This window comes from Microplitis demolitor, chromosome 5 (assembly GCF_026212275.2).
Source record: "Microplitis demolitor isolate Queensland-Clemson2020A chromosome 5, iyMicDemo2.1a, whole genome shotgun sequence".
Classification (NCBI taxonomy): domain Eukaryota; kingdom Metazoa; phylum Arthropoda; class Insecta; order Hymenoptera; family Braconidae; genus Microplitis; species Microplitis demolitor.
The window spans coordinates 4,874,319-4,897,707 of NC_068549.1; the positions used below are offsets into that span (position 1 = coordinate 4,874,319).

A 23,389-nucleotide genomic window follows, 5' to 3' on the forward strand; every position below is an offset into this window, starting at 1 on the left:
ATAAATATATGAATATATAAATATTAAATGATAATTTTATAATGTATCAATTACATATATATAATAAAATTGATATTATATATAAATAAATCTCTCATCTTTAACTTTTAAATCAAAAATATGATACTGAATTAGACGACGTCTAATTTTTGAATTTTCTTTAAAATGATATACAATAAAAAAAATAATATTTTAAAAAATTGCACTTATAGTTTTTTAAATTTTCTACACGTGCATTTTTTTATTTTTTTTTTAAATTGCTGTTGAATAACAAATCCAAAAAATTATTAATTGTCTGCTAACTTCAGGTTTACATTAAAAATCCGTTATACGTTTAATCATTTTAAAAAAAATTTTCTTTCTTACCGATAATTTATCCCTACACACATTATATAAAAATGTACATGATGTGAATGCATGTCAATTGTTTTAAAACTAATTAATTGCATTTATAATAAGTAATAATTTTTATTTTTCCAACAAAAGTAAATGCGCTCTTTAAAAATTCAAATTTCAAAAATTGTTATCCATTTTAATAATTTTAAATTATAATATAATTACGTACATATAAGTGTATACATTAATATAAAATTTCACTATACACACAAATATATATAAAATATATATAGTATATATATATATACAATGTGCAAATGTGCGCATATAGCGCTTCTATTCATTACTTTATATGGAAACTACTAAAAGTTGTGAAATAATATGCCAGCAAAAAAGTGATTAAATAATTTTATTATTTAAATCAACAAAGGAAATATCATAATAATAAAATTAATAACAATAATAATAACAATTTTATTTATCATTCTTTGTCTTAAATAATTTGTGAGTTATTTTGTGACGAGAACTATATGGCTGCATAATCTTTTATCTATTAGCCGCATGGTTTGTAATTAATTACTGTAATTTAGTAATAAGTTATTATAATTATAATAATTATTATGATTATAAGTAATTATTTAAGTCGTATCATTAATAACACTAGTGGAATTTTTTTTATTTTTGTTTACAGAGTTAATTTTAAATTATACCTGCGATAAAACAAATCAATTTTTTTTTTAATACAAAAAATATGTCAGTGAAATAAAATACAAAAATGAATGACGTTTATTATAAAACATAAGGAAATATAATTTTGTTGTTGACAAAAATATGTGTGATATTTTTTTTAAAAGTTTGGTTATGTTTAAAATACTTTTTTTTTTATAAAACAGTTTTATCATTGTAGAGTATTTATTTTATTTATTTATTATGATAACAATTGTTTGAGTGGTGAAATATAAAAGTTAATATTTGAAATTAAAAAAAAAGAAGAATTATTAATTATATTTAATTAATGACGAATTAATAATTAATTATTCCATATGTTTTAGAAGTTAATAAGAGATGGCGGAACGGCAACAATCGCCTGGTGAATCAAAGCGTATGTCATTGGATAAAATAATAGACGCAATGACTGCGGATTTGAAAAGTCCTAGTGAAAATTACGTCCAATTTGGCGTAACCCAGTCACAGACAACGACACCAACTTGGGGACACTATTTGACAAGCAATAGTTTAAATTATTCTACAACAAATCAGTCGCCACCGGTATCGCACCAGATTCACCAGACTCAAAATATATTACCAGTTAATTCTGTACCATCACCAATTTATATGCAAGATGTATCGAGATATAACACCAATAATATCGGAGATCCCATTTACTTTTCGCCCCAGACAGTTAATCATTTAGGAATAAATGAAAACAATGACTTGATTGGGACGATTGACGTCGGCGGTGGTAATTACATCAATGTAATTTACGGTAACGGACCAGTAATTGTATCAGAACAATGCCAAGTTAATAATTTGTCTGGTTTTAATGGTCACCAGAGTAGAGATCGTGAGTATGGACTCTTTAATGAGCCGCGAGTACCAGTTCAGCATAACAATTTTCATCAGAACTCAAATGGCAAGCAACTTATTGATAATCTTGTCGGTAACTGGGTACCCAATCAATCTGGTACTTACAGTCCATTTGGTAGCTCACCGAATGTCACTCAAATTCAAAATCCAATGAAAATTAGCAGTGAACATACGAAAGAACCGGAAGAAATACCCAAAAGTGGACATGGTTTACAACCGAAAAAACAGAGAATTGTCGCTGAAGTCAAACCTATGAGACCTTCATACTCATCTGTTCTCACTAAATCAGCTCCGGCTCCTTCATCGCCTCTAAATATACTGAGCACTAAAACACAGTCAGACAATGGACTTAAAAAAACAACTGGTAAAAACTCTAAAAGCAAAAATAAAATCGGATCATTGAAACGTCAGAATTCATCGGGGAGTGACGATCATGGATCACCGAAAATTCAAGTTCCCAAAAAATCAGTTGATAATAAAAACAATCAAAATTTATCACGCCGTTGGGTTTCACTTGACAATCTTGAAATTCACAGTGAGTCTCATGAAATCGATGGATTTAATCGATCAGATCAGTTTGAAAAACGTAAAAGTATAAGGACATCGAAAAAAAATGATAAAGATGAAACTTTGAATAACAATAAATTACAAAATGGAAATATTAAATCAGCTGGTAGTATGCAAAAACGTCCAATTCAAATAAATAATAATCTTAATAATTCATTTTGTAATTTTAATCAAGCGACGATGACAGAAAAAATTGATAAGAATCAGCCGCTCAATAATAATAATAACAGTAGTAGTAATAATATAAATAACAGTAATGGGAAAGGTGGTAAAGATGATAAGAAATTGATAAAAGATAAAAATTCAAAACGTTTTCACGCAGAGAAAGCTCAGCAAATAAAAAAAGGTCAGAAATATCGCAAACGAGATAATCGTGATTTTCCGATAAAAGATTTTTGTAAAAATTTAAATAAATATGCAAATCGTTGGTGTAAATTATTTATAAAAATTTGTACATGGTTACTGCATCTTATATCAGATGTAGTGAGTATGAGTACAAACCTTGTGATTCAATTTATTAAATGCATGTGGTGTCACACTGTATTATATTTAAAATACTCGTGGGCTTATATAGTATCGACATTTCCGAAAATACGTTTTTTAAATGCCATAGGAAAACGACTAGACAATTTGATTGGTAATAGTAAATTTGCATTTTGGCGGCGTATTAAAACAAATAATAAAAAATTAGATAGAGAAGAAAATACAAATTGGATACCAGGTAGATTGGAGACAAATATATCACTGCCGAGTACTGGAGAAGAAGCTATGAAAAGATTGCTTGCTTGCAAAGGAAAGGATCCTTACAGTATACTGGGAGTCACGCCGACGTGTTCTGATGATGATATTAAAAAGTATTACAAACGTCAGGCCTTTTTAGTTCATCCGGATAAAAATAGTCAACCAGGTGCTGAAGAAGCATTTAAAATTCTTGTTCATGCTTTCGACATTATAGGCGAACCCGTAAGTTCTCCTTTCAAAATTTTATTTTAAATAAAAAGCGAATTAGTTTAAGAAGATTTGCCATCTATTTTCTTTCTTACTCCTATATGATCAAACGAAACGGTCCTTGTTGCACTTAAATTAGAAAATGGAAATTTAAAATGAGAAGTTCTCAGATGTACACTGAAATTTCCGGACGAGAATAATTTCATTCGATTGATAACTTTACGCATCTAATGAAATATTCTATTTAATGTTTTGGATCTTTATCCATGAAAACAGTCCAGTTTGAATTAACTTATTTTTATATAACTTTTAATTTCCAAGTCATAAATGTCATAAAAATTTTGATCCCAATGTATTTTTTTATTGTATTTAGGAACGAAGACAAGCATTTGATCAGTCTAGGCAAGTTGAAGCAGCTTGGGGTGAATTAAGTGATTTATTATCTCAATTGCATCGAAAAATGGAACAAGCAGCAAATACAATAAGATGTACAAATTGTGGATCGAGGCACAAACGGATTCCGACTCAGAGACCTTGTTATGCAGCGAGATTTTGTAGTCAGTGTAAAATTCGTCACAGTGCTAAAGAAGTAAGCTGACTATAATATAAATTATTTAAATTACTGGCTAAATTTTAATAAAAATGAATTAATTATAATTAATGATTATTATTAGGGAGATATTTGGGCAGAATCACGAGTTATGGGGTTTTTATGGCATTATTATGCTTGTATGGAAGGAGCTGTTTATGATGTCACTGATTGGGCTGCTTGTCAAGCTGGTAATCTTAAACATTTACGGGCGAATACACATAGTGTTCAATATCGAATCGTTTTGGGACAACGGCCGTCGACTCAGTCACCCAGCAGTGGTAATAAAAAGCGACAACATATGGATTCCAATGCAACGTATGTCATATTTTATATTAATTTTTAAAATATTAACTTTTACTTGTGATATAAGCTAAAAGACCCTAAATGGTGGCCACATTTCTGAAAAACCTGAAATGTAAGGGAATTTCGTCACAAAGCTGGAAAAATTTTTACTTTATTTTTTTTTTTGAATGAAAAAATCCGATATTTTTTTTTTCTGTCAAAACTGTTAGAAAAGTGGCGTGGCGCGAATGCACCTGTAATACCATTTTTAAAAAAAATTAGTAGAAATTGATTCCAATAGCGAAAAAATGAAGCAGTTTGAATTAAGAAGGCTGTTAGAAAAAAAAAAGTCTTAGTAGAAACCAATCGTCAGGATCTTGAAGCTATTAACATGCATATTGACAAGTTATGAAACCAATAACATTAAAAGTATACATAAGTATTGAACTAATCAGTTTCACTATATTTATTATTCGCGTACTTGATTAATATTTTATTAATATTCTATAAAACGTTCTTATTTATGAAATTTATTCTAGTGAAAATAATAAATTTATTTATATTTTATTATAGAGTAAGTTATATAAAATCATAAATTTAAAATAAAAAATAAAAAATTATTCATTTAATAAATAAAAAAAAACGTATGAACATTGACAAATAATAAAATAAAGTTTCATTTAAAGACAATGATTGATTATTTATTGAACTGACTTATGCCATTTTATTTTGAATTAAATAAATATTTCTAATGATTTAATATAACTACATATGGACAGGAAATTTTTAAATTATTTGACTGAAATACCTGGAAAAGTCAGGGAATTTGAGTTTCAAAAATCTGTGGTCACCATGAAAATACAAATAAGTATTTATAAAAACAAAAAAAAAAAAAAAGATTTTTCATTTACTTTATCAATTTATTTTGAATGGTTTAATCTCAGTCCAATTCAAAGTGAGCGGGTAATGGGTCTTTTACTTTATAGTATATTTTAAATACTACTATATATATATATGTATATATTTTTTTTCTTTTTAGTGACGCTGATTTTGAAGACTTTTTAAATAATTTGTACACACACAATAAATCGGGAACGTCGACTACTACAACAGAACAGCCGACCACAAAAAGTGATAATCGTCGACGTAAAACAAAACGCAAATAATTCATTTTATATTTAATATAAATGAGCGTTTTTATGATCTCTTAGCAGTGCACTTTGTATATCGATTATGGCTAATGGATCCACCGTTTATTTTTTGTCTACTCATATCAGTTACTTTTTTTCTTCTCATTTCCATTTCTTATATCAATTATTATTATTATTATTATTATTATTATTATTATTATTTTTTTCTTTTTTATACCCCGTCGCTTTTCCACATTACTATTAACTATTGATATTTAAATATTGACCACTATTGTCAATCAGTGATATTATATATGAACAAAAATAAAATGAGAAAATAATTTTTTCTCAATAAATAAAAAAAAGAGGAACAAAAATCAATCGAATTTGGCTTTATGAATAAAAAAAAATGTTTCATAAAAATTATTTTATTTCTTATTTAATAATTAGTAAGAATAAATAAACATTGATAATTAAAAGTATAAAATTTATTTTATTTATTGTATTGATAAAAAAAAAGAAAAATTTCGTAATTTATTAAAATATATGTTAATAATTACGTCCACTGTTCCAACATTCCCTCTAAAAATGCAAGCGCATCAATGTTATCAATAGCCTGTTGCAAATCTTTTTTTTGAACTGTTTTTTTTCTTGCCTGAACGGTATATTTATAAGCTTCTTTTGCTATCGAATCAATGAATAATTCCTACAAATATAATAATATATATATATATTTACATAGACAATATAACTGTGTGAGAAGGAATGAAACCAGATGATTTCAGACCAGGATGGAGTTGACTGTCCAGCCGTAGTCAAGATTATCTGCATTGGAACAAAGTTTTAGTGTCAGCAGTCAGTCAAAAACTATTAAGTCCATTTAAGACCGATGATATCAACTATCAGCTTAAACTTATATTATGATTTGCAATTTATAATTAAGCAAAAACAAATACTATTTATTATTTATGCTTTTTGCATGTCAGTTTGTTTCGACTGACTGTACAGACACTGAGACTGTTTCAATGCTGGTTAGATAAGAGACCTAGTACCTGACCAGTACAGGGAACTAGTATCCGATTACTCATGTATTTGTATATTTATATTTACTAAATTTTAATAATACATAGAGTAATCGAATTCTAGGTCTTTGACTTTATAATGGAAAAAAAATTAAATTAATTACCGTTGATTTAGTAATGAGGAACATGGCCTCCTGATTTATTAAATTAACGTCCGGATCTGTTTTAGCAATTATTTTAACTCTTCCAAGAGGTAGTTTTAATAATTTTTCTTTTGTCTCTTCATCAACTACTGGAACACTTTCCTCTGGTTCCTCTGGAGTTTCTTGTTCATCTGTCAATTCTCCCGAAATATTTAGTCGTTCTTCTACATTCGATTGTTCAGTTTCTGGACTTTCCATTGTTAATTTGAATGCTCAGTACTCGATCTAAAAATTTTATGTGATAATTTATTTTAAAAAATTGTACAAATATGATACTGAAATTAACTGACGTCTTACAATTTTGTTATACATTTAAAAGAAATCACACTTATAATTTAAAAAATTTTCTACATGTCCATTTTTTTTAAAATTAGTGTTGAAAAAAGAGCTTAGAAAATTTTTAATTGTCTGCTAACTTCACGATCATCAAATTTCTAATATCTGAAAATTTTTATAAGTAAGAATGTAGCAGACATCAGACAATTATAAAATTACAAATAAATAATTGAATAAAATTTATAAAAAATGCAATTATTTCAAAATTTTTTAAATGCGCATTTTTTAAAAATTTAAATTTATTAATTATTTACTCTATTTATTAACAATTAAAAATTCGTCTAATGTCTGCTACATTCACACTCAAAATTTTTTTCATTTTCATTTAAAATTCCTTTGCGAAAATTTAAAAATTCATTTTTATTTAAATTTCAAAATTTTGTCTGTTGATTTTACTGTCATAATAAATAACAATTCGAATTAATTTTGCTTTTGTTGATATTTAATAAATATTATAAATTTGTTACCTTTTTAGGTTGAGATGATAAAAGATTTGAAATTTGAATTACGAGTTTTTAAAAATTTATAAAAATAATTTTATTTTAAATTACAGAGAACTCAATTTTACTATTTACTGTTGCTTAATAAAAAAAAAAGTAATGTATAGTGTAAGTAAAAAAAAAACATATATATATATTTTAAAAAGTCACTAAGCACGTGCTCGAATTTTTCTAAAAATTCTTACTATCAGTAAATTAAAATTTTTTAAAATTACTGACAGATAAATAAAACTAAAAGTTTTGTTTTTCAAGTGAAATAAAAATATAAAATTTGTGAAAATATATATCAAATAATTAATGAGTGAAACTTAAAAATATTTTCAATGAACGACCGGTAAATAAACACACCCTAGTCTAGTAAAAAAAAAAATTCTATCGGGATAATAACGCACTCGTCAAGTATGTGGTTCATTACTGGTGCCGGTTGTATTTTTTAGGTTAAATATTTACTTTATGTAAAAATAATAATAAATATATAAATGATATATTTATAGTTAATAAAAAGTGTTATTAAAAATGGACAATAGAATGAAATTATATAATCCAGATGATGACGATGAAGAAATAAATAATGAAATATTTGGTGACATTAATCCAGTAACTTGGCTTAATGATGATGAAGATGATGATAACATTAATTATGATCTTGATGATATAAATAATTTTTTTCATAGAGTTGATTCTGATCAAATAATATATGCTGAAAAAAAAAAACGATGTAAATTAATTGGTAAATATGTAATGGGTGATTTACTTGGCGAAGGGAGTTATGGTAAAGTTAAGGAGGTACTTGATTCCGAGACATTATTTAGACGAGCTGTCAAAATATTAAAGAAAAGAAAATTAAGGAGGATACCTAATGGTGAACAAAACGTACAAAGGTATAAATACATTTTTTTTATTTTGGTTATTATAATTATTAGTATTGTTATTATAATAATTATCGTTTTTTTGTTATTATAATTAAGTTTAATCAATATCTAGACTGCTACATTCTGTTGACAAGACAAAATTTTATTTTTAGACACAGCTAGATAATTATGATTCTAAAAATAGCGGATGTCCTACAATTTTTTTTTATGTAATTTATTTATAAGAACAGAAAATTATAAAAACCTGCTATTTTCAGTAATGATTTTTCAAATAATTTTTTTTTAAAATAACATTTATTTACCTCAGTAAATAAACTTTTCGTTTCTATTTCAAAACTGGATTTTATCTGCTCCAAATACTTATTTTCTGTACACTTAAAAACCGAGTTGGAGTGATGACGGATTTTATTCAAATTCAAATTTACTGTCACGGAGTTTTGGAGTTTAAAAAAACAATTACTATACACGAAGTAATTAGGGAGTTTGTAATTAAAATTAACTCATCCGGAGTAAATTTCACTCCCAGGTAGTTTAATAAATACTCTGAATTTAATCCGTATTCACTCCACAGATTTTTTACAAAGTAGAATTTATTTTGCTTGAAGTCGATGTTTTTTTTTTTATTTTTTTTAAGCCAAAATATTAAAAATTTTTACAAAAATTAACTTTGATCAGAACAAATTTTAAAGTTTAATTTAGATCCATCACTTTTTAACTCAATATGATATCCTGATAGTCATAAGCTTTATGATAATTAATTTTTATTAACAGTTAATTAATGATATTATCTAATTACAGAGAGATACAATTATTAAAGAGACTTAAACATAAAAATGTTATTGAATTAATTGATGTATTATACAATGAAGAAAAAGAAAAAATGTATTTAGTTATGGAATTTTGTGTTTGTGGACTGCAGGTAATTTATTTTTTTAATTAATTTTAATAATAATTATTTATCATTGAGTTTATATTTAAATGCTTCTACATGAGAATTAAATATTAATTTTCATGATTATAGGATATGTTAGAAAGTACTGCTAATAAAAGGTTTCCTATATGGCAAGCCCATGGATACTTTACGCAATTAGTCGATGGATTAGAATATCTTCATAGCAAAAGAATTATCCATAAAGATATTAAACCAGGGAATTTGTTATTAAGTCTCGATGGAACTTTAAAAATTAGTGACTTTGGTGTTGCGGAGGTATAAATTTTTAAAAATTATATTATACTGTAAAAAATTTTGGTGTAAAAATCGCCCCGAGAATTTTACACGGCCGTGAAGTGTGAAATGACGGTGTAAAAAATCCTCGGTGTAAATTATCTGTGTAATTTTAACACGGTGTAATCTACTTTTTTACACCACTCCGTGTTACTCGTTATAATTTTGAACCCTCCGTAGGTCGCGCGGTCTCGCCGACCTTCGTTCGTCGCGCCGCGGCGTTCCGCCACCATGTATTTAATATTTCGGTGTTGCCAAGTATCATAACTATGATTTTTAAAAATTAAAACCACACAAGCTTATACGACTAGACAATTGTCATTTTTTAAATAATTTTTTTTACTATAATAAAAATTTTGTATTAAATAAAAATATTAAAGAAAGAGATGAATTAAATGAGCTGGAAATTAGTCACTGGTGGTAACTGGCAACACTGCGCAGAAAATCCGAACAAATTAAACCCCGAGTTTACTCGCGTCAGCGGCAATTCGCCGCTTCTCAGATTTTCTAACATAAAAAATTATTTTTTTAATATTTAAAATATCGTAAAAATAATTATCATTAATTCATTCGATACTAAAAAGGACAGTAGAAGAACTCATAAAATTTAAAAAGACTAGGAAATTTATTTTCTTTTTAAATAATCTTTTAATAAAAATTCCGGCGCTGCGTTCATAACGCAACTGACGAAAAGTTAATGAGCAACAAATTATCATTAAATATTTTTAACTACTTAATCAATAAGTATATTAATTTTATTTAGATATTAAATACTATTTTGAACATTTAAATATTTTTATTATTTTTTTTTACGCAAAAGTATCATAAATTACACATTTACACACTTGGTGTAAAAATTTTAAATTCATACTTAAATTTTTACACCGAGTCAAAAAATTTTTTCCATTGTATGTGTAATTTAAAATTTACTATATTATATATCAATAGGCTTTTGATATCTTTGCTGAAGATGATACTTGCACAATGGGTCAGGGTACACCAGCATTTCAACCTCCTGAAATAGCTAATGGATGTGAGTCATTTGCTGGTTTTAAAGTCGATATATGGAGCTGTGGTGTTACTTTGTAAGTAACATTAGCTTTCAAATATATATATCGGGTTACTAATTTCGAAAAGACTTATATTGACATAAGCCCTTTTAGCTTTAGTTAATGCGGAGTGGGTGTCTGTTTATTTATTTAATCCCTTCGGAATAAGATTCACTCCAAAGGGGAATTTATTTTAATTAAAACTCTGTATCGAAGTAAATGATTTAAATAAAATCCAGATCACTCCGAAATCTCTCCGTAGAAAAAAACTCCCTATTTACTCCGTATGTGGAGTGACGTTTTTTTTAAACTTTGGAACTTCGAGTCACGAAGTGAATTCGGATTTAAATAATTTCCGTATCCACTCCCGATTTTTTACAGTGTAGGGTTTCCTAGAGCCACAAGGGCGTATATATATATATATATATATATATATATATATATATATATATATATATATATTTTTTTTTTTTTTTTTTTTTCATTACAAATCGCTTTGAAGTCTTGTTTTAAAGTTCAAATTGAAATAAAAAATTTAAGAACCAAAAGATTGGCAATGAGAAAACAAATCATACGCTCTTTTGGGTTTAGAAAACTCCCTAAAGCCGAAAGGGCGTGTAAAAATGTAAGTCTTTGAAATTAATAACGTGATATACACATATATTTATTTATAAAAGTATTAAAAGTAAATAATATTTTATAATAATGGATTTATTTGAATTTAGGTACAATATAACGACTGGAATTTATCCATTTGAAGGTGATAATATTTATAAACTTTATGAAAATATTGGTAAAGGTGAATATACAATACCAAAAGATGTGGAGAATAGTTTGACAACGTTATTAGAAGGCATGTTACAAAAAGAACCAGATAAAAGGTTTACATTGCAAGAAATAAGACGTCATCCGTGGACTGTTTGTCGACCAGAACGAACAACTGATCAAGTACAAATACCGCCAATTAAAGGCAATACGGGACATAAGATGACTGTATTGCCATATTTAATGGATTATTATTATGGCGGTGATGAGGAACCCATGTATTATACAGCTAGACAACTTAGTGGTGAGATTGTTAATTTAAATTATATATTTATGATACCAGTATCGAAAGTTTTAGTTTAGTTGCGGGTAATCATAAAAAAATATTGTGTGTAACTAAGGATGAAAAAAAATTAATATTTTGAACAAAGAATCAGGCTCAGGTAGCCAACTTCACTCTTCCGCTGTACTTGCACCGAAAGTTTAAATTCCTGCTCTGTTTAGCGGGAAGAAAGTCATTATTTTTTCTTATGAGAAAACAAATAATAAACATTAGCGCATGCGTCATTCTTTCCACAAACAGAGGCAAAAATGTAAACTTTTAGGTGCAGATCTGGTGAAAAATCGTATGCAGTTAGGGTGGTCCGTTTGTAACGGCTATTTTCATTTTTTTATTTCTTTTTCAAAATGTTGTTTTAGATATTGAAAAAAACATTCCCTGAAAGTTTCAGCCCTTAATTTTAATTTATTTTACATTTGATTTTGATGTTATCCCATTTAATATATAGTAGGACCTCGTTATAAGACCAGCTCGGGGCTGAATGGGAAAAAATTCTTAGACGAGGTGTCCCCACGATTGTACTTAACAGCGTTTGCGCCCAAACCTCGCTATAAGACTATCGCCGTTTTGCGTTTTATTTATGTATTCGGTTCAACTCTACTCTATTAAACAGTGAATCTATTTCATATATAATCATAAATAAACAGAATTTTGTCGTTCTTTTCTGTTAATTAATTATGTGATACCACGAAATTTGAAGTATTCTTTATGAAAATAAATTATTTAATGTACAATCTTTATGTATGTACATTTTATCTCGATTTTAGTCGTACTGGTCGTTAGTCTTATAGCGAGGGTTCGGCACAAAACTTTTATTGAGTAGTTGGTGGGGGAAGTGTTCCGAGCGAGTTATAACAAATTGACGGGAAGAGTCTTATAACGCGTACATAGGAAAGTTAGGATTTTTTTCTAATTCTCTATAGCTCGGCCGCATTTCAAGATATCGGGTTGCCATTTGCGATACTCTTCAAAAGTCTCTAAAGTAACGTTACTAAGATTCTAATTGTTTTTTCTGTATTGATTGTAAAAATCATTTTTGTAATGATAATTTGGGTTAAAATTACTTAGGTGACTTTTGAAGAGTATTATTTATGTAAAAAATTCCGCAAACGGCGACCCGATAACTTTAAATTCGGCTTAGCTATAGAGAATTTAAAAAAAAATCTTAACTTGTGTATTTGAAATGGGAAAACTTCAAAATTAAATGTAAAATATTTGAAATTAAAATTACGGGATAAAACTTGCAGGGAATTTTTGTGTAATATACTATTCTAGTAACTTTTAAAAATTTTAAAGGAGAAATTAAAGTTAATTTGGTAATTTATTATTTTTCTAAGTATATGAAAATTTTTAGAATTAATATTATTTTTTACATGAACTATATTTAAAAAAATTTTTTATACCCAAGTAGCACACTTGCCTTTGAGACATCTATAAGATATCAGTTTTTAGGCTAATTTTTCAAATATCGATAAGGCACCAATTTTTTTTTTTTTTTTTTATTATTATTTATTGAATTTATACGCCAAGGCTTAAAGCTAGATGGCAAAAAAATAAAATTTATATACATTTTCACACAGAGTACTATATAAACTGAACATATAATTTGATATTAATGAGATTTAACAAGCTAGTAGGTAATATCAATTTGTAGATATAAGAAGAATTCAAATGCTATATTTTTAAAAATTTCAAGAGAATATGTTGACAAAACGATCAGAAATTTATGTCACCGAAAAAATACCTACTTGAAAGACTTAATACAAGTGACGACAAAAAGTAAATTACAAACAGTGGTAAAATAAGTCATCTAAACGACTTTTCAATTGACATAAGACAAGAAAAACAACACAACTCGTCTCTGTCTCCGGAACCAACATTTCAATGTCGTATTCATACCAAAAAAGTGACTTTGAGATAAAAACAAATTAGTCTTATCCTTTTAAAAGACATCTTAAAGTTGACTCTGTGCTACTTGGGTAACTATGCTACTATCAGCAAGAGTCTAGATGTTTTGTGATACCTAGATATATTTCTTAGTGTAGATAATGAGGAAATGATTAATTTAAAAATAAAAATAGCAGTAATAAAAATTGAAAAGAATATTATCAATTTAATTTTCAGAGGAAAGAAGACTTGAAGAATTAGATGGAGGTAGTAGTGATCAAAAGAGCGTATCTAGCAGCGGTAATATTAATAAATTAACACCTAGTAACAGCAAACGACGTTGGCGTAGACCGATCTCGAGTATTAGTGTTAAAAAATTAACTTCTTGTAAGCCATCGTGATTAAATTTACTTAACATATAATGTTTGTTTATAATTATTGTAATTATTATTATGCGGTTAAAGTTAATCGAATGTTAATTAAGTTTTAACTAAAAAGTGTTGAATACTCTTGACGTTAGATAAAAATACTGCCATAAAAATATATATTTTTTTTATTTATTTAATTATTAATATATTTATGAGGATAATTATTTAATAGTAAACATGTGTACATTTTTTTTTTCTAAGTATTGCTAATATCTAATAATATGTACGTATGTTAATGATTAATTATCATTAAATACATTAATATATTAATAAAATAAAATAAATATATTATAGATTGTCACAAATAAATTGTGACTATTTATTTTTGTGATATTAATATTAAATAATTATAATTGATAATTGATAATTAATATGTCAAGTATTTAAGTCAATTAATTGTACAATTTTTTATTTTTTAGTTCACTAAATTAGCAAACGTGCAACAAAAAAAATTACTTTCACTTTATTATTATCGTCTGTGTTATTTTGCTATATATATGTATATATTTTTTTTAATTGTTATAAATTTAATGTTAATGAGTATCCAGCACTTTTGTAATATTTTTTGTTATTTATAATTTTCATTGTCTTCGAGTTTTAAAAAATTGTTGGAAACGTAATATATATTAATATATAAAACGTTTACTTGTGAAAAAATATAATAAAAAATTAACGGTGAAAAAAATAAAATTTAATTATAAGTATATAAATATATATGCTGATAAATTTATTTGTATAAAAGTATAATTTATCGGTAATTAAAAAAAAAAGAAAATAGATCTAATCGATCTATTGTATAATTATAGCTGATAATAATAAACAATTATGGCCTCTGATAATATATAAATTAAATATTTATTTTGCATATATAAATATAAATATTAAATAATAAACGAATTTTTTGACGCGATACCATTAAAGTTAAAGTATTTCTTAGGCCTCCGAAGTACCTTACTTTGCACTATTTTTGTGCATTATTGTATTAAATTATGTACATATCTTAATATCATTTGTATATTTAAAAGTGCTTAAAATAATTATTTAATTGTAAGACATAATTGTATGCCAATATAATTATTATTAATTAGACACTTAATTTTTTTTTTAAATTATTATTTTTTCTCACTTATTAAATTACTTTTAATTGTAACTAAAAAAAAAAAATAATAATATAAAATAAGTCAGTCATATTAGAGAAAAAAAAAATAATGATAATTATAAATGTGTTTTTATATAATTACAAGAATGCATACGTCTTTTGAGTGCCATTTAGCTTGCCACTGGTAATATAAATATATATATGTGTCGTAGACATATCGTGAAATTAGACATTTCATGCATTGTCTAGACATTTCATAAACGGCAGACAGATCGTGTAATGTTGCAGAATTAGATGAAATGCCTGTTATTTAGACAGTTCATGAAATGTCTAATGGTGGTATTGCTAATTGTGTAATGTCTAGGAGTGATAGATGTAAATGCGGATTAAATTTTATTTATTATTAAATGGTATGCTAGCATGGCTTCAGTTTCTTTTACGGGATGAAATCGGTATGAATGCTCTGTCATTTTTGAGAGAAGCTGTTAAAAACTGGAGCGGTGGACAAGAATACTTTTCATGCTCGTGTAGAGCTTCAGAGATGCAATGCACAACTAAAAGGTGTACTTGTAAAAGAGCAAACGTGTCATGTAATAGTAGATGTCATGCTAGCTTACTATAAATTAATAAATAAAATTTAATTCGCTTTTTTGTCTGAAACCCTGTTGCATTTCATCAAATGTCTAAAAATTTTAGTCACCATTACACGATCTGTCTGCAATTCATGAAATGTCTAATTTCGCGATGTGTTTACGACATATATATTAGGGTGACCTAAAAAAAAAGATTTTTTTTTGTTTTCAAGTCTCATATAAAAATTTGTTGGTTTTAAATGTGAGTCGTTTATTTGAAAAAACCCTATAAGTCAAGAAAACAAAATTTTTCAGGAAACACAAAAAACATTTTTCTGGAAAAACTTGCCACTGAAATAATAAATAAATAATTGAAGAGAATAATGTTTGCGTCTCTGAAAAATATTAAAACAAGAAAAATTCAATTTTTTAATTGAAACTACTTAAAAAAATTATTTAAAGTTGATTGATTTATGGGATTTCTCAACCAAACGGAAGAAAAAGCTATAAAATAATTGTTTTTTAAATTTTTTCCACTCAAATAATTTATTATACTGATAAAATGAAGTGTATAATATGTATTTAGGCTCTAAAACTCAGAAATTACAAAAAACAATAATTAATTTAAGTATTTTAATTAGTCATATTATTTTTTTTTTCCAAAAACAGCGCGAATTTCAAATAAAAAAGAAAAAATTACTTCTATAAAATTAAAACTGCATAGGTTTATTTGAAAAACCCCATAAGTTGTTGACTTATGGAGTTTCTCAATAGAATGAAATTTCTGTCACCCCGTTAATTGTTTTTTAAACACTGATTTGGTGGATATTTTTATTGATTTCTATGAGGGGACATCCGAAGAACCCAAAAATGCAAAAAACCCAATTTCGAAAAAACATGACTTATGAGGTTTCTCAAATAAATGATTCATGTAAGGACCCTCTCCAAAAATTAGCTCGATAAAAAATTTTTGAGGGGTCGTTCGAGAAATTCAAAAATTCAAAAAATTATTAAAATTCTGATTTTTTAATTTTTTCTTTCTCATGACAAAATTTTTTCTATTTGAAAAATTAATACCATGCTGAAAAATTTTAGCGCAAAATATAGATTTTTAAACGTCGCTTAATAATTTTGAGTATTAACTCATAATATGTAATTAATACTTTGAATTAATTTTCGTATTTTTGCATAACAAAAAATATACTGGAGAGTCTTAAAAAATAAAATTGGGTATAATTCAAATGAGTAAAAAACCTAAAAATTAAATTAAAAAATAAAAAGCATGTAAATAAATAATTTTTTCTATGTCTCGAGTTATATTTTTATTCACTATCATACAATTTGATGGCGAAAAAATTTAGATTCTTTGACATTAATATTAAAGGTTCGCTCGAAAACGTCCAAAAGACAGCACTCGGAAACATTCAAAATTCTTGAACGATGTTTATTTTTTTAAATTTTAGGCTGAAATTTTCCGCATATTCATTATTTTACATACGAACTATTGCTGCCACGAGAAAGAAAAAAATTTAAAAAAACAATTCGAATTTCAATTATTTTTTGAAATTTAAAAATTCATAAGCGGCCTCTTAAATTTTTATAGAGCTAACTTTTGGAGAGGGTTCTATGTTAAACTAAAAAATTTTCATATGAGATTCAAAATAAAAAAAGTCGGTTCTTTTGGGCCACCCTAATATATATCATTCTTATTAAAATTAGTTTTTTAATTAAAAAAGAATAATGTCAGTTTTTAATAACTAAGTATACGCAACATTTAATTGTTAATTATTAATTTATAAAAAAAAAATCTTACCAATGTGCCGATAAAAATGTCTACAAGACTCTTAAAAGTCACAGTTACTTTATCAATTTGTTAATAAAAAAAAAAAGTATAAAAAAAAAAAATTGTAACTCTTTTTTCTACGCTAATCTGCTATCTTGTATATAATTATATTTCTATTAGTTAATAATATTTATCGTAAATAAAAATTAATTAATCTGTTAGTACAAGTACAAAGGTATAGACGAACGGGTATTAATATTTATTACGTTACTCATAACTATTTGTTCGACATTTTAAAAAAATAACAAATTATAATGATAACATCAAAACTTTATTTGAACACGATGTAAAAATAAAGCAATCAAACTTCTATTAAATACTGACAGTTACTTTGATATGAACTTAAAAAAAATTATTTATACATTTGCAAGAACGTTTCAATTCATTGAAATATAATTGATACATTACGTACTCAATACAGCTACTAATTAATAAATATTAATTACAGTTTTTAAAAGACTGTTGAAGAATAAATTACAGATGAAGAATTAACTTTACAATTTTATTGTTTTATTCTTTCTGATAATACTTATCATATTTTTTACAATTGTATAAACACATATCATACTGACGGTATATTTGTACTGAGCAAACAATGTCACAGATGAAGAATTCATTACCGGGCTGATGATAGCTGATTTAAATTCAAATAAATATTTCGTAGCTTGTTATTTTTATTTCGAGAAAAATTTACGATAATTATTATAATTAAATATATACTAACATCTGATAGAATAATTATTAATTATAAAGAATAATAATAATAAAATAGAATAAGTATGAAAGAACATAGATCGACAATATTAACTCTTGTTGGTGTAATATGTGGAGTAATTATAGGAATATTATTAAAAAAATATACGACGCAACCATGGTCTGAGCGTGATATTATGTATTTTCAATTTCCTGGTGAAATATTTTTACGAATAATAAATTGTTTAATTTTACCATTAATTGTATCAAGTGTAATAAGTGCGAGTTGTTATTTAAGTAAATCAGGTAGTATTGGGTTAAAGGCATTTTATTATTATGTAACAACAACATCCCTTGGAATAATATTATGTGTTACGCTCGTCCAAATAATAAAACCTGGTGAATTTTATCGTAGCAAAAATTCAACTGTTTTTGATCATTCGAAAAAATCAGTTACTGCTGATACATTTTTAGATTTACTGAGGTATGATTTTATTTTGTTTTATTTATTTGTTTATTGGCTGTGTTAAAAAAATTTTAAAAAAGTTCGACATGAGGAACTTGTATACCGTGATTTTAAAAAATGATTTGGAATAATTCAAAACAATTTGAAACGACTAATAAGGTAAAAGCCCCTATACCCGCTCAGTATCATTAGTCGCTCACTTTGACTGTTTAAGACGTTTTTTTATAATTTCTATTAAAAAAAATTACAACTAAAAAATATTAGTATTGATAAATAATTATTTGTGAATCTAAATATATTAAAATATGACGTATCAAATTGTTTTATAATAGATTATAAATTTTAATTGAATTTATATTGAAGTTCTAATCTGTATCAAGCTTTTAAGTCATGGTACTGAAGTTTGCAGACGTCTAATAATTTTTGACTTTTTTTTCAAAACGAAAAATTAAAAAAAAGAATGTGAGAAAATCGCACCTATAGTTTTTTTTAATTTTCCACATGTGCATATTTTTCTTTTTTTTTTTTTTGTCTTCGATTTATTATTAAAAAAAAAAAAAATCTGAAAATTAATCATTGTCTCATTGTCTGTCAATTTCAGGATCATTATAACTTCTACATGTAGAACTTTTTTGTAAACTTTTTTGAACGAATTTTTTTTTACACGGGTATTTATTTTTAATAATTAATTAATAATAAATAATTTTTTACAGGAATTTGTGTCCTGATAATTTAATAAAAGCATCTCTTAGTCAGGTATAATTATTATAAATTATTAATTAATGATATACATATTTATTTTATTAGTTATATATGAATTTTGTTCAGTATCAAACTCAAATATCGAACCCAAAAAATTCAAATGGTACTTTTTATTTCTTATCTTTGTATTATTTAAATTAGTTACTAATCTTTTTATATTTTAATGAGACTTATTTTTAACATTTAGATGGAAATATATATTATTGGAATATAAGTCATCGATATAATGATGGAACAAATGTGCTGGGAATTGTATCATTTTGTTTGGTGATAGGAATTGCAATAGGATATTTGGAAGAAAAGGGAAAGCCTTTAAATGATTTTTTCCAATCATTATCGGATGCGATGATGGTGATGATGGATTGGATGATAATGTAATCAGTTACCAACTTTGAGTTAAGCTATAATATTTTTTTTTATACTATAATATTTATACAGGACAGTTCCCGTTGCCGTACTATTTCTTATACCTGGAAAAATATTAGAAGCTGAGGATCTAACAGTAATGATATCTAATTTGGGTATTTATGTATTGACAGTATTTGCTGGATTACTAATACATGGTTTAATTATTTTACCACTTCTGTACTATATATGTACACGGAAATCTCCTTATTATATAATATCAAAAACAGGCCCTGCTATAATTACCGCAATTGGGACGTCTTCAAGGTTTTTGTTGTTTATTTTTATAAAAATAGTATATTGTGTGACAAGGGAAGATACAAAAAGATTTCAGACCAGGTGAAGTTGGCTGACATCACCCGCAGTTTGAAATCGTGTTTCATCCTGAGTTACACACAATATTTTTCATGATTACCTGCATTGGAACTTAAAGTTTCAGTGTCAGCAGCCAGTCAGAAACAAGTTTATTTAAGACCAATGGTGTCATCAACTATTAGCGTTAGCGTAAATTGTCATTTGCAATTTATAATTAAGCAGAGACTATAAATACTATTTATTATTGACACTAATTTTTATAAAACTTAATCACAGTCAGAACTGTCATTTACGTAAATAAAATTAATGATCTGAAATTACTATTGAACAAATTACAAGTATCAGAGTTTAAATTGCGAAAGCCTTCAGTCAGAGGGCAGAAAAATTATTTGTTTGTTCCCTCGGGATGAAACAAGTTTGTTTCTGCCCGCTGACTGAAGGCATTTAAAATTTACACGTTTGCTAATATTAATTCGCGGCATTGGACTGAAATTCGCTTCTTTTGACTGGCTGTAGAAACACTGAAACTTGAGTTTTCGATGCTGGTATCATGAAAATATGAAAGAAGGGGAGGTAAAACGGGGTACTTATGGAAATACCAAGTTTTTGAGGACTCAAATACGCTACATCTTTTTTTTTAATGATATTCGAAGTAATTAGAAGAAATTTTCGGTTGCCGTTAAAAAAAAATTTTGTAAGTAATTAATTATATTTGAATATATATATAATTGAATTATATTTTACATAATTATTAGATACAAAGAAAAAAAAATTTAATAGTTTTTATCATAAAACAAAAGTCATTAATATTTTTCGACTGATACTCGATTTTTGAAAAAGTTTAACAAAGAAAATTCAAAATAATCCTCAATTATATTTACAAAAGTGATTTTGAAATGTTCAGAAATCATAAAATTTAAAAGGCACCCCGTTTTGCCCCGTCCCCTATTGTTACTAAAAATGATTTAATAATATACTAAAATTAAATAACGAATTTATAGTACAGCTACTGTTCCAATGACTATTAAATGTCTCAACAAAATCGGTATAAATCCAAAAGTATCGCAGTTTGTTGCTCCAATCGGTGCGACAATAAATATGGATGGGATTGCATTGTATGAAACTATTGGTGCGTTATTTATAATTCAACAACGTGGACTTGATTTTTCTTTAATGCAAATAATCTCAATAGCGTAAGTATACATAAACTTCCGGCAAATTTATTATTTTTATAAACAAACTACAAATGGTAAATTGTCCAGTCCCCATCCTTAAAAACTCCGATAGAACTCCGATCGAAACTCAATCGGATTTCTATCGATTCCATCAGTCAATCGGAATGCACCCAGTAGTGTTCCGATTAATTGATTGAATTTCAATTGGAAAATAATAATTTTCCTTTACAGTCCCGCAAAAATTATAAATTCGCACCAAAAAAAATCAGTAAAAGATAAATCCGCTGCTGAAAAGTCGACAGATACTTCATCGACGAATATTTTGGCGGCAAATTTCAAATCATAGGATTTTATTTCGCGGATTTCCTGTCTACTATTAATATTTTTATAAATATTGAATTATTATATTTAAAAATTAAAAAATTGCCAGTCATCTATTGTTTTTATTATCATTTTTTAATCCATAATAATTTATAAGTATATATTATTATCTTTTAGAATAACTTGTACAGTATCTTGTATTGGAGCCGCAGGAATTCCAAGTGGTGGCTATATTATGCTAATTGTTGTACTTGAATCGATTGGAATCCCTGCTGATGATGTTACATTAATTATAACGATTGACTGTTTCATGTAAATCAATTATTATTATTATTATTTTTACATTAGACTAGAGTTAAGTAATTAGATTAATTAATTAGATTGTTGTTTTTTCAGAGATAGAATACGAACTACTGTAAACATTATTGCTGATGTTCTTGGCGCGGGAATAATTGATCATTTTACGAGTAATCATGATTTAGACAATCAATTAGAAACACCTGAAGAATCGCTGACCAGCCAAGATTGTATGAACATAACAATGGTATCAAATCAATGAATCCAAAAGTGCATACCTCAATCACTCATATTATTTTTAATCATTACTTTTGTTTTATAATATTAATTTTTTTTTTATTATCAATTTTTATTCAACTTATAAATTATCAATTTCATTTTATTATTTTCAGTTTAATATTTTGTCATTAACATTTTTTTTAAATATCCCGCCTTTTTGTCTTAGACATCGTTTTTTTTTTCCAATTTCAAACCTATAATGTTACGCTAGTGCTGCTGTCAGTAGTTGATGGAGAGAAAAAATGAAAAAAATAATAACAGTAAAAATAAAAATGGCGGCTAAATTTTTCGTGAATAATCAGTTTTACGTTTTTAATTAATTACAATTAAATTAAAAGGATTTAGATAGTGATTTTCCATAGGGTTCTTGTGATAAAAAGTACAAAAATAATAAAAAAAAGTTGGGCCGACTGATTGTGTCTATCGAGAGTTGTCGTGTTTATGAAGTTTCATACCTAACAATTGACAGCACTGGTTTTTTGAATTAAAATAGTTTATTTTAAAATAATAAATTAACCAATCGACTTAATGTTGGGTTCAAATTGTTTCTTAATACATTCTCTATACGCTAGTATACAATTTTACCTGTTGTGGTGTAATTAAAAAAGTATACAAATATTTTTGTCTGAGTGAAATAGTTGAAAAAAGAGAACTGTCAGTAAAGCAGCCGCAAAACTTGCGCGCTTAAAGTGCGCAATAAATATAAATAATTAAACAAATATTATTTTACGATCTTCAAGTTAGCAAACAATTTTCAGATTTTTTTTGCATGAGCGTAAATGTAACTGACAATTAGGAATTCTTTTAAATTTTTGAATAAATAAATAAAATTTAAGTATTTGAAAAATTAGCGCGCGCATTTTTTAAAAATTTCATTATTTAAATTAATTTATTCATTTATTTAAAATTGATAAATTGTCTGATGTCTGCTACATTAACACTCATTTTTTTTGCAACAAATCAATTACAAAAAAAAAAAAAACTAAAAATATGAACATGTAAGAAATTTAAAAAACTATAGATGCAATTTTTAAAAATATTTTTTTCTTATGATTTGTCGTTTAAAAAAAAAATTCAAAAATTATTAAACGTC

At 26.2% G+C, this 23,389-nt stretch overlaps 4 protein-coding genes across 9 annotated transcripts; 3 read left to right on the plus strand and 1 right to left on the minus strand.

Moving 5' to 3' along the window:
• The first annotated feature begins 622 nt into the window (after positions 1-622).
• LOC103571947 (dnaJ homolog dnj-5) lies at positions 623-5,785 on the plus strand. 2 transcript variants are annotated; one of them, XM_008550301.3, is made up of 5 exons: positions 623-900; positions 1,389-3,453; positions 3,812-4,027; positions 4,113-4,345; positions 5,352-5,785. In XM_008550301.3, the coding sequence occupies exons 2-5, from the start codon at positions 1,402-1,404 to the stop codon at positions 5,476-5,478; spliced, it is 2,628 nt and encodes an 875-aa protein (XP_008548523.1). In that variant the 5' UTR covers positions 623-900; positions 1,389-1,401; the 3' UTR covers positions 5,479-5,785. The 2 variants fall into 2 exon arrangements, with proteins under 2 accessions (XP_008548523.1, XP_008548524.1); XM_008550302.2 differs by lacking the exon at positions 623-900 and adding an exon at positions 1,195-1,300.
• A 130-nt stretch (positions 5,786-5,915) lies between these two features.
• On the minus strand, positions 5,916-18,048 carry LOC103571946 (DNA polymerase epsilon subunit 4). 4 transcript variants are annotated; one of them, XM_053739454.1, is made up of 3 exons: positions 17,996-18,048; positions 6,629-6,892; positions 5,916-6,148 (listed from the first exon to the last, which is right to left on the minus strand). In XM_053739454.1, exons 2-3 carry the CDS (start codon positions 6,863-6,865, stop codon positions 5,999-6,001), a joined length of 387 nt encoding a protein of 128 aa, XP_053595429.1. In that variant the 5' UTR covers positions 6,866-6,892; positions 17,996-18,048; the 3' UTR covers positions 5,916-5,998. The 4 variants fall into 4 exon arrangements, with proteins under 4 accessions (XP_053595429.1, XP_014300658.1, XP_014300656.1 ...); XM_014445172.2 differs by lacking the exon at positions 17,996-18,048 and adding an exon at positions 17,554-17,845; XM_014445170.2 differs by lacking the exon at positions 17,996-18,048 and adding an exon at positions 7,471-7,590.
• Positions 7,890-18,404, plus strand: LOC103571945 (serine/threonine-protein kinase STK11). 2 transcript variants are annotated; one of them, XM_053739452.1, is made up of 7 exons: positions 7,890-8,384; positions 9,174-9,294; positions 9,397-9,582; positions 10,549-10,685; positions 11,375-11,718; positions 13,879-14,028; positions 18,356-18,404. In XM_053739452.1, coding segments are annotated over exons 1-7 (1,305 nt in total). In that variant the 5' UTR covers positions 7,890-8,019; the 3' UTR covers positions 18,358-18,404. The 2 variants fall into 2 exon arrangements, with proteins under 2 accessions (XP_053595427.1, XP_014300639.1); XM_014445153.2 differs by lacking the exon at positions 18,356-18,404 and having other exon boundaries at positions 7,891-8,384; positions 13,879-14,649.
• On the plus strand, positions 18,240-22,825 carry LOC103568181 (excitatory amino acid transporter 1). Its single transcript, XM_008544921.3, has 8 exons — positions 18,240-18,760; positions 19,456-19,498; positions 19,571-19,607; positions 19,692-19,878; positions 19,943-20,176; positions 21,226-21,417; positions 21,898-22,032; positions 22,117-22,825. The coding sequence occupies exons 1-8, from the start codon at positions 18,363-18,365 to the stop codon at positions 22,277-22,279; spliced, it is 1,389 nt and encodes a 462-aa protein (XP_008543143.1). The 5' UTR covers positions 18,240-18,362; the 3' UTR covers positions 22,280-22,825.
• Positions 22,826-23,389: the final 564 nt, after the last annotated feature.